Here is an 11640-nt window from a genome sequence, read left to right as displayed (position 1 = left end):
TGCCCGTCCGGAGCCTGTGCTCTGCAACGGAGGAGGCCGCAGCAGAGGGAGGCCCGCATACCCCAAAAAAAAAAAAAAAAAAAAAAAGAGGGACAAAAGATTCTGAGCTGGCTAAGAGGGATGTAGAGAGAGGAGAGGACTGAAGGATGGGGAAGCCAGCCACTCAGAGGTCTCCAGGTAGAGGGAGCAGCGGGCCAAGCCAGTGCAAAGGAAAGGGACTGGGGTCCCACCTCCGATATTCATAATGCTAGTCCCACCCCCTTTCTTTTATCTTTTTTCTTCATCCCATCCATTTACTGTTTCTCAACGTTTCCCACTTCCTCCCTGGTTCTTACCCTGGCACTCTCCTTCAAAGAGTTCCTCTCCTTGCCACGGAGGAGCTTAGCTGGCTGAGGAGGGTGCAGTGAGGGGCTGCGGCATGCAACAGACCTGGATTCAAAACCTGCCTCCGCGGCTCAATCACTGTGTGACTCTGGGCAAATGATGTATCCTCTCAAAGCCTCCATTTTCTACTGTAAAATGGAGAGAACCTGTTCCATCTCACTGGGATGCTGAGGGTTAGAGATATGGCTATGGAATGTTCTAGCAGCATGCCCAGCACATAGTCATTTCTCAATAAGTGGTAGTCTTTTCCCCCGACTAGCTGCCACCAATTCTGCACCACTGTGTCATGCTGGGTAGGCCTGCCCTGCCCAAGAGCCAGCCAGGTGGCCGAACCCCTCATCCATTACCGCTCTACCTTTCTCCCCCTTCCCAGCCAAGTCCTTGAAAGAGCAGAACTCCTCCTCCCCGGGGCTCCCTCCTCTACCTGCAGGAGGTAGGCAGGCAGGCAGATTATTCCTGGTGGCCAGGTGCTGTGGCCCCTCTACCTACCCACAGATCTTCAGGCTAACCCGAAGCAAGGTGGACGACGACAAGGCCCGCATCCTAATCTGCAGCCTCCTGGACCACGCGGCCCTAGAGGAGCTGGACCTGTCACACAACCTCATCGGAGACCGGGGCGCGCGCGCCGCCGCCAAGCTGCTGGGCCACAGCCGCCTGCGCGTGCTCAACCTCGCCAACAACCAGGTGCGCGCGCCCGGCGCCCAGTCGCTGGCTCACGCCCTGGCGCACAACAGCGACCTCGTCTCCCTCAACCTGCGCCTCAACTGCATCGAGGATGAGGGCGGCCAGGCGCTCGCCCACGCCCTGCAGACCAACAGGTGCCTCACCACACTGCACCTCGGGGGCAACAAGCTGTCCGAGCCCACCGCCACGCTCCTCTCCCAGGTGCTGTCCATCAACACCACGCTCACTAGCGTCAACCTGTCCTGCAACCACATCGGGCTGGTGAGCCACCGCTTCTGGGACAGGCAGGGCCAAGGGGAGGCCCTGGGGCCTTGGGAGGCGGGAGTGGAATCCGATTGCTGCGGGGTACGTAGGGGATAATTGTTAGGATCACAGCCTTTACCCGGTTCTCACCCCAGCTCTGCCATTTAGCACTTGGTTAAGTTACTTAAGCTTTTGGGGCCTCCATCTCCTCCTCTGTAAAATGGAAATAATAATAGCATCTACTTCTAAGTGTTGTTACTGGGAGTATTAAATGAGTTATGCTTGTAAAGCAGTTATCCATTGCAGGCACTGGCTAGGCCCTCAGTAATTGCTAGCTGTTGCTATTACTCGGGGTTCTATAGTATGGATACTGGGTGCCTATGCTAGGCACCCAGTATCCATTCGTTATTCTTTAACCCTCGCAGTTATCTAGTAAAATGTGTATTCTTAGGCCCACTTTACAGATGGAAAACTGAGCCTCAGAGAGGTTAGTGAGTTGCCCGAGAGCATCCAGTCAGGTTGAAAGCCTGGATCCTTTCCAATAGACAATGTCTTTCAAATCTTGACCAAGTCTCAGAGTAAGAAATGCAATTTTCATGAACACCTAGTGAACATATACATCAATATAACATAATTGAAAGTTACTTGTACTGCTTCTGATATATACTGATGATTTCCTTTATAATGTACACGGCTTCATTAAAAAAAAAATGCTTCTGTGACCCACTGAATTGACTTTGCAACACGCTGTTGGATCACAACCTTAGAACAGCAGCATTCTGCCTCCCAATGTGGAATTTTTCACATTCGGCCTGGCCCACCCAACCCAGAAGGGGCTGGAGCTGTAGGAACTAGCGAGGACAGCCCTCCATGTACTCCAGTTAGGGCCCCGCACCCTCTACCAAACCTCCCCAGAAGACAGTCTTGCTCACATAGACACTGTCTCCAGAGGGGGTGCTCTTGGCTACAAGTAACAGAAAGCTTAACCGGGAAATGGCTTAAACAAGAGGAATATTCATTGTGTCCCATAATCAGAAGCCCGGGGGGAAGGGGGTTCTGGGGTTGGTGAGGTCCTTGGCTCAGCACCATCCTCTGCTGTGCCCACCTAACCACACAGCCACGTCCTCTCCTGTGCGACTCTCATGAGCCCAAGATGGTGGCTGCATTGTCCATTGGGCCACGCTCAGAGGCAGAAAAAGGGAGACCACTACTCTCTGTTGTTCTCTTTTATGAGGAGAAACTTCCCAGAAGTCACTCCCTCCAAACTTCCTCCTCATATCTCACGAGCCAGATTTGTCTCACATGCTCATGGCTGAACCAGAGGAACAGAATCACCATCACTGACATAGCGCCGTGTTTTTCAAACCACTGGGGTTGAAAAATCAATTTAGTGAACTTTGCGCACCATTTTTTCTCAGGGAATAGGATGGAACAGGATAGAATAGGATAGAAAATGTCAGTGCCACACAAATAGGTTAAGAATTGTTTTGTGAAACTGTTGTTTCAGTCACATCTATATAAATATGCGTATGTGTGTACACACCCACCTGTGTGTGTGATCCTGGTAGTGGCGGAAAGTGACGCTTTCCTTTGTATTCCTGACCCAGGATGGCGGGAAGCAGCTTCTAGAAGGCATGTCAGACAACAAGACCCTCCTGGAGTTTGATTTGCGCCTGTCAGATATCGCCCAGGAGAGCGAGTATCTCATTGGCCAGGCCCTCTCTGCCAACCGCGAAGCAGCCCGCCAGAGGGCCCTGAGTCCCAGCCACTTCATGTCACCAGCCACTGCCAAGGGCCCTGAGAACCCGGCGGGATAAGATGGGGACAGGGCTGGGGCAGTGCCCTAGCCCCATCCCTCATTTCATGCCCCTGCCATGCCTGCTGCAGAGTGTCACACTGGTCTGGAGGGAGTGGGGAGGGAGACCAAGAATATCCTTGCGATGAGGGATCAAGGGTTGTGCAGATAAAGATGTGAGGAGAGGAAGGGGCCTGGGATAGGGGTAGGAAATAGGACTTAGCCCTGCTACCCAGGGGGAGGATATTACCGAACTCACTGAAATGACTGACTTTTCCCAAGAATAGGGAAGGCAAAGCAGACTCTAAGGGACTGTGCCTGCCCAGACTCTCCCACGGGGGTCGCCCATCTCCCTGACCACCCTCCTCCCCGACCACCCTCCTCCCCACCATTTTTCTCTCTACCAAACAGATCCTTGACCTCTTGACCTTCAAACACACTCACTCTCTCTCTACCCCCACCCCCCGCCAGGCTACAGCATAGCTTTGCCTGGCTCTTCCACCATCACCCCTGAGGATGCCACCTCTCTCTTACTTAACTCCGCTTAAAGTCATCCAGTTCTACAAGCCACGCCATCCCTAATCCATTCCCCCCAACCTGGGAAGGGGGAAACAGAGGTGACAGGAGGGGCTCAGACCCATCGGCCTCCCCAGATTGCTGCTCACGGACGGGGATATGGCGAGAGCGGTGCGACACTGGGAAGGGAAGTCAGTGAGTCATCTGCAACTTTATTACCCACCAGTTTGATTTATACAATCTTTGCTCTTGGAAATCCACGACAAAAAGGCCACAGTGTGATGCACCCAGTTGACAGAGACCTGTCTTCTCCCCAGCCAGGCCCAGCCCACCCCACAAGCCCTTGTCCACAGGACACATGAAACCTTCCAGGCATCCTCCATGAGTCCCCTTCACTCTGTGGCCGCCCACCTTGGGGCCACACCCACGGGAATCACATCTACCCACAGGGCCACAAGAGGGCCTGACGATGGATTCAGGCTGAGCCCCACCTCCCATCCTCCTCGGGCTGAACCTCCAGCCCTGGGTTTCCAAAGGGTGTGTCATGGGCTGCACCCACAGCAGCCTTGGGGGCGCTTTCCAGGGACTCCTTCCAACAAGCAGAGCACCAAAGAGGGCTTGGGAGTGACCGCAAGTGTGTGCCTGTCTGGGCAACCTTCGAGTCTGTGCCTGACACCCTCTGACAGTTCCGAGTGCAAATGTGTAGGTGTGAGGGTGTGTGTGAGTGTGTGAGTGTACATAGCCACAACTGCTAGCAGAGGGTCTAATTAGAGAAACAAGAACATTCAGCGTAAAGTTTAATTTTAGAGATTAGTTAATTTTCTGGTTTTGTTTTCCCTGGCAATCAATAAAGCTACCAAGAAAACAGACCAAAGAATTTGGGTTTCTCTCTAAGTCTGTGCATACGTGGGAGGTGTGAGGCTGTCTGTGTGAGAAGACCTAGGCAGAAATGGTCAATACAGGCAAAAATAATAACAGCCCCTCCCCTTTCCCCCTCCTCCCAGCTCAGGTTCTGTCTCAGGAATGGGCCTGAGGCAGGAGGAGCTGAGTTCCTGCCTCCTTGGAGCCATGAGGTGGCCAGGATGCCCCACACAAGGGCGTGACATCCGGGTGCCAGCTGGCCAAGAACTGGGTCCTGAGGCCACAGCTCACCACCTGTACCTTGAAGATGTCCTTTCAGACGAAAGGGGTGCTCCAACCCCCAGGCCCCTGGAGAGCACAGTGCTGGCGGGTAGGTGGCACTGCTGCCCAGGGAAACCTAGTGGGCAGCTGTTCCCTCCTCCCCAAGCCTCCTCTTCTCCGGCCTCCTCTCTCTTCCCACTCAGCCATCTCCACCTGAAAGTTAAGCTCAACCCTGATGGGCCACAGGCCGTGGTGTCCCCACGACCTGTGCCCCCCAAGTCCCCCAGGAAAGGAGGTTAGGGGAGCCAGAGGAGATGTTGCATAGGTGGAGGCCATGCCCTTGGGGGGTGCCAGCCTGGCTAGGCTGGAGGAAGAGGGGAGAGGCTGGAGGAGGGAAAGGAGCAGCTCTGATGGCTCAGGTGACATGAAAAGCATCAGGGCTGAGCCATGTCGGAGGCCTGAGGGTTTCCTCTCCAGCTGGAAATGTGAGCTCAATCCCTGGGCACTATGTCAGCTGGGAAAACATTAGCCAGGGGATTTGGGAGGTCAGGGGGTTTGTACACAGACATGCACACGGAAGCACATCAGGGTAGGAGTAGTCGGGGAACAGGACACAGGGCCAGCGCCCTGGGGTGGTGGCAGTTTGCCCCTTTGAAGACCCTGGGACACACAGCAGGGCTTCAGCTCATGGGCTAGGGGAGGACAGAGGGGTCGGGCAAGATTTAGAGAATTCCTGCCTCTGACCCTGCCGCTGGAAATGAGTCTTTCTCCAGCTGGGGTTCGTGACAAGGTCCTCAGCCCTGCAGAGGCTCTGCTTGCAGACGACCACTCTCCACTCCTCCCCACAAGCTCGGGGGAGGCAAGTGCCGTCCCCCACAGACACCCCGACCTTTGGGGGGTCTTTTCACGACCCGACCCTCTCCTCTTTGACTCCCACTAGCTTCCTGAGTTCCCCCTTGTCACCCAGGCCTATCTCCTGCTCTCCCCCACTTAGTCATTCACCTTGGTCAGCTTGAAGGAATGCTGCCTGGGTGGTCTCCCACCCTCTCTGAAGGGAGTGCCCTCCCAGAACCCAGGTGATGAGGCTGCAGTTTAAAGGACTGAGGTGCACTGCCCTCCAGTTTGCCTTGCCCCTCACCCCTGGCAACAGCTCTTCAGAGCCAGGGAGCAGGAAGGGAGGGAGAGGTGTGAAATCTGCGTGGTGAGTACAGTACCCCCCAGGTCCCAGCCTCCCAGGGCCCAGTGAGATAAACAACAGCAGAGGGAGTGGCAGAAAGGAACCCGCGCCAAGAAGAGGAGATAAACATTTCCATGGCTTTGAGGCTTTGAGATGGAGTATCGCGGCTGACGCCTGCCCCAGCCTCAGTCCCACTGAATTCATTACCTCGGATGGAAGCCAGCCCTGCTGTTCTCCAAACCACTGCCCCCTCGGTAGAGAGAGGCCCCAGCGGGGCCAGCCTGCGGAGGAAGAAAAGCCCCAATTGCCCTTCCCCTGGCCTGTAAAGCTCCCCCGCTGCATAGCGAGGGCCTCTCGCCTCACGCGGATCCCACAGCACAGTCGCCACGTAACAGTCATTAGATCCGTTGAAAGGCGGGACTGGAAATTCCGTGTACGAGTGTGCGTGTGGGATGTGGAGGTGTCCCCCTAGGAACTCAGGGGCGGGGCTGGAAGAGACGACTCTGCTGGGGCGGGATTCTCACCCCTCCCCACAGCTCTCTCTTTATGTACAGGAAAGGCGGGGGGAGGGGGGGTGCTCGAATCGGCCCCTTCGGGGTCTGTCCCTTGCCCCCTCGCCTACCCCCACCCCACCCGCACCGTGCCCAGCACAGCCTCGGCCACATTCTTGACTCCCCCTGCTACACGCAGGGAGCACCATCCGGCGAGGAGCAGGGAGGAGGCCGGCGGGCCGGTCCAGGGCCCCGGGGTCACAGTGAGGTCTCTACGCAGGAGCCGTGGCGGTGCAGCGGCCGGTGGCCGTGGCCCAGACATCCCTCCTGCCGGTGCACGATGAGCACCGGGAAGTAGAGGGCGTCGTGGTAGGGCGGCGGCGGCCCGGCCTCCTCCTCGTCTTCGTCGTCCTCGTCGTCCCCCATGCTGGCCTGGCTGGACAGCCGCGTCTGCTCGGTGGGGCAGCTCGCCTCGTTGACGCTCCCGCTCCGGCTGCGCCACAGGCAGCTGCGCCGGGAGCCGTAGAGGCGGCCTAGGGAGAAGCGGCTGCCGCCGCAGCCCGCCCCGCCGCCGGGCCCCGGTCCGGCCCGAGGGCTGGCGCAGATGCTCAGAGCGCTGCGCGAGAAGATGGACGAGCTGCTGACGGCGCGCTGGCAGTGCTCGCAGCTGCGCCGGTACGGGGCCAGGCCCGCTGCGCCTGGGCCACCCACCCCACCGTAGCGGCACGTGGGCGCGTAGCCGCCCGCCGCGCCCCCAGCACAGCGCGCGCCCAGCCCCGCCAGGTCCATGAGCACCGCCTCCGAGTAGCTGGGCACCAGCTGCTGGTTGGAACGGATGTGCCACTCGAGCTCCGTGCTGTCCACCGTGTTGACCCGCGGCAGGCGGTGCGTGAGCGGGGGCAACAGCTCGTCGCTGGGGCTGAGGCCGCCGCCCGCGCTGCCGCCAGCCGAGCTCGGGCCCTCCAGGCCGAAAAGCTTCTCCACGTGGTAGTGCGCGTAGGCCGTGCGGTACTCGGCCAGCACGCGCAGCGGCCACGACAGCGTGAGCAGCGCCGCAGCCCAGAAGGCCGACGAGCAGGCGTACCAGGGTGGCCTGGCCGGGTCGGGGAAGGCCACCATGAATTCGCGGAAGTCCACGTTCTTGAGGTGCATGCCCTCGCGCGCCTCCATGTAGTCGTCCAGGCCTTCGTTCTCGGCGAAGAAGCGCGCGCGCTGGCACAGGTACGCGTTCTCGGCCTCCACGCTGGCGAAGCTGAAGCACTTGGTGAAGCGCAGCCGCGTGGCCGGCGCGCCCTCCAGCCCCACCAGAGCCTTGGACACGTCGCGGACGCCACAGCGCTCGTAGTCGAACTCGGCCTCGGCCACGTGCGTGTTGACGCGCTCATGGTAGACCTGTGGCGCCGGGGAAGGCGGCAGGAGTCGCTTCTGTCCGCTTACCCTCCTCCGCCCCATCACTGCTCTTGGCGCCTGATCAAACCCTCAGCCTGTCCTGGTTTAGCTCCCGGTTGGGGCCAGGTAAGATCTTATCATAGGGTTTATAGAGACATTGAGGCCCTCAGCTTCATCAGTGAGTTAGAGATGAGGGCGGGGCTAGGAACTCATCCCTACTTATGTGCCTTCTCATTTTAACTAAGCCCTGCTCCGTCTAGGGGTCAGTCCCAGGCCCTGAATTGTCCCTCCGGCTTGCCTGATCCTTTTGCCACTGCATCCTTTGTCCCACGCTGCCCCCTCATCACCCCAAACAGCCTACCTGTCTTCCCTTTTACAAGTGTGTTTCCAAATGGGCCCCACAGAGGAGGTCCCTGTGGACCCCCTTTGTCTCTGGTCTCCCTGCTGCCACCTTAGCTAGTACCCGGCCTCCTTCCTGATCCTCACAGGGCCCAAGCTTTGTTTACCCAGCCCAATACTGAGACAGTGGAGAGGTCGCCCTTTTCTGGGAAAATCTCATCTTCCACCAGGGCTCTAATATGCCTAATCCCAGCAGGTATACGGAGTGCTGCTTGACACCCCCTCCATGCCTCCCAGGCCTACCTCCACCTTTTTGCCAGCTGACCCCCACCTCTGGGAGCCTCACACTTGGGATCCACAGCCCTGAGTCTGAGTCTAGCACTACCACTTAGAAGCTGCAGAACTTGGGCAAGTCACTGAGCTCAGGTCTCTTTACCTGTGAAAGAGGACTCGGTAGCAGGCACCTCACTAATCAGCCTGTGAGGCTGTGCATGTGAAACACCTCCAACCATTAAGCACTAAACCATACAGACCCTGGAGCCAGACTACCAGGGTTCAAATCCCAGCTCCACCACACACTAGCTTTTTGACCTTAGGTAAGTTACTGAACCTCTCCAAGCCTCAGTTTCCTCATCTGTAAAATAGGGGTAATAGTTACCTACCTCATAGGGTTATCATGAGTGTTAAATAAATGATTTGATATTTGTAAAGTAGTTAGAGCAGACCCTGGCTGCTAGTAAGTGTTTGCTGTTATAATTATGGTGGGTGTTATTGTCCTCCTGTTGCAGTGCCCACAAGAGCTCACTGCTGCCTGTGCTCTTCCCCCTGAGGACAGTCGAGCAGGGTCCCAGCACCCCCTCCCATCTGGACTGGCCTGTGCTCCCCTCCAACTCCTCACCTGGGTGGTGGTGTAGGCGTCTCCATTGCGGTATCGGGTGACCTGGCGGGTGCGGCGGACATAGTGGTAGCTGATGGCCTTCCACCAGATACAGGGCGTGGCCTGCTGCATGCGGCCCACGCGCTCCCGCACGCTGCTCACATCCACGCGGTGCTGCAGCTCGTGGCGGGCTTGGCAATGCCAGCACTCCACCAGGTAGACAGCGTACAGCATGAGCAGGAAGGCCAGGGGGATGTAGACATAGCCGTTGGAGCAGGGGCTGTCGTGGTACATGAGGCTGTTGCCCTGGTAGGCGCTGCTGAAGGTGAGGCGGGTCACCGTGGTGACGTGGCACCAGGCCACGGCCCCCAGGCAGCCGTACATGAGCAGCGAGAGGAGCAGGCACTTCCAGTGGGACTCACGGCAGAGGGACTTGGTGAAAGAGGGCTGGATGGGACGCTGCTGCTCAGAAGGGCAGGCAAAGGGGCCAAGATGAGTGCGGAGTGAGACGGAGTGGCAAGGCCCAGCACAGAGATGGATGGCGGGCCAGAGGCCGACACCGGAGATGACAGGCAGAGACAGACAGGAATGTGCAGAGAAGAGTCAGACCAAGATGGGAGGCCAGGACCAGACATAAACACAGAAGTAACCCAGAGTGAGCCATGAGGACAGGAAAGAGAGACGGAATGCCAGTACAGGGAAGTGCGGAGGCAGAGGAATCAGAGCCAGAGATGCAGGGAGAAGGCCCAGGTGGCAGAGAAGACACAGATGGATAGGATGGCACCCAGAGAAACAGAGTCCAAAGACAGACACAGAGATGGCAATGAAACAGGAGAAGGAAGACAGGGAGGACAGATAGGCATCAGAGAAGGCAGGTCCCCAGCCCGGACCCCTTCCAGGTATTCCAGGAAAGGGGAGAGGGGCCCAGTGACATCACCTTCCCACTTCACAGGTGGGGCCCTCCCTTCTTCCAGAATCTAGGAGGAGCCACTTCCTCTGACCCATCCACTTCCCTGTCCCTCACAGACAATTAGCCTCATACCTCCCAGGAAACCCCAAGCCCTGTCTCTTTCCCCATACTCTGGACCCCAGGTCCCCTGTGAGTCTCCCTAACATCTACCCCTGTTCTAAGATAAAAGGCAGGGGGGTTTGTGTCCCTGAGCAGCAAGTGGTCCAGGAGGATATATCCAGAAGGGCAGAGGCATGTGGCTGGGGAGAGGGGATGTGGGACGGGGGTGGGGGGGCAGGGAGGGAGATGTTCACAGCCCAGCCATTTGTCAAGAGAAGACGATTTTTGGTACGGGGGCCTATTAAAGCACTTATCCCGTCTGGCCCACAGTTGTCCCGGTGAGTTGCTTACGTGTGTGGCTCCTCCAGTAGACTGGGTGCTCCTGAGAGCAGGGCCTCATTCCCTTTGCATCCTGGGTGCTGGCACCCACAGCCGCTCAATGATGAGTACCGAGTCGAATTTCTGGTGGCAGCCTGGGCTTTCCCTCTCCTCACCGCCCCCCCCACCGCTGTCTAGCTTTAGGAATCCTCCACACACCCTCCTGCTGAGATCCTGATTTTTTCTTTCAATTCCCCAGGCCGGACCTGGAGGCTAGCCAAGGGAAGGGAAAGAAAGGTGGAGAGGAAGGGCATAGTAACAGACAGCAGACCCTGGACCCGGTGTGAAATCTGAGGAAAGATCTGGAAGTAGATAGGTAGGTGGGCTGGGAAATAGTACTCAGCATATGCAAACAAGATTAGGGTACATGTGCCTTTCAGGGAGCCTTGTCCTGCGAGGGGAGCATATGTGCCCCTTGGTGTGCCTGAGTGTGCACTTGTCCCAGTGAGAGGGCGTGTGGAAGGGGCTCTGCCTGCGGGTCCTACCTGTGTGCTTCTGCCCCAGTGCCGTGTGCAACGTGTGCACGAATGTGCATGGGAGATGGAGGAGCCCCTGGTACTCTCCTCCATTTCTTTTGTCTCCAGGTTCAGAGGACTGAAGAGTAGGACCCCCAACAAGGGATGTGCTGGGTACCAAAACTGGGAAGGATTCCTGGGCTCAGGGCCCCCTGGAGGGGGGCCTGCATGGATATGGGGAAAGAGAGGCGCACATCCCCCACGCACACACTCCCAGTGACTCCAGGGGGGATCGCCTCTGCACACATTCGACCTTTTTAGGACCCCAACTCACGTTAACACTACCATTTCCCCCGTGGAACTGGCAGGTACTCTCCTGCCTCCGCAGCCCCTACGAGTCACCCTGCCTGGCCTTCAAGATAGCATCCCCTCGGCGAGATGGGATCCCGGACACCATCCCCACCCCCATCAGCCCGGGATCCGCGAGGCTCCGCCCCTAGGCCCCTCCCCCTGCCCGGGACCCCCGAGCCCCGCCCCCGGCGCGGCCCCTTCCCTGCCACCGCGGACAGCTCCGGCCGCCGGGTGGGGGCAGCGAGGCGGGACTGCGGCTGCGGCGGCCGGCTCGGGGTGCGGGGCGCCGGCCGCGCTGCAGCGGAACTGGCGGGGGCCGCGCGCGGCGGGGGTTGGGGGCCAGGCTGCGGCCGCGCCCGGGGAAGGGGCGCCGCCGGCTCTCACCTCCTCTCGGGCGGGACCCTCGTCCGCCGCCGCCGCCGCCGGCGTG

At 58.4% G+C, this 11640-nt stretch overlaps 2 protein-coding genes across 2 annotated transcripts in view; one reads left to right on the top strand and one right to left on the bottom strand.

Annotated features, from left to right (window-relative positions):
- TCTE1 (t-complex-associated-testis-expressed 1) overlaps window positions 1-3128 on the top strand; it is an 8210-nt gene extending 5082 nt beyond the window's left edge. The window contains exons 3-4 of the mRNA XM_007107621.2: window positions 880-1329; window positions 2919-3128. Of these exons, the coding sequence (XP_007107683.2) occupies window positions 880-1329; window positions 2919-3128 (660 nt within the window). The remainder of the gene's footprint in view (window positions 1-879; window positions 1330-2918) is intronic.
- A 3542-nt stretch (window positions 3129-6670) lies between these two features.
- On the bottom strand, window positions 6671-11639 carry TMEM151B (transmembrane protein 151B; the record flags this gene model as incomplete). The annotated part of the gene is made up of 3 exons (XM_024121737.1): window positions 6671-7804; window positions 9039-9479; window positions 11595-11639. Coding segments are annotated over 3 exons (1620 nt in total), but the record flags the coding sequence as incomplete, so codon positions are not given.
- Window position 11640: the final 1 nt, after the last annotated feature.

Source organism: Physeter macrocephalus, chromosome 18, assembly GCF_002837175.3.
Source record: "Physeter macrocephalus isolate SW-GA chromosome 18, ASM283717v5, whole genome shotgun sequence".
NCBI lineage: Eukaryota > Metazoa > Chordata > Mammalia > Artiodactyla > Physeteridae > Physeter > Physeter macrocephalus.
Note: the sequence above shows the minus strand (reverse complement) of the source record. Positions and strands in the feature narration are given on the sequence as shown.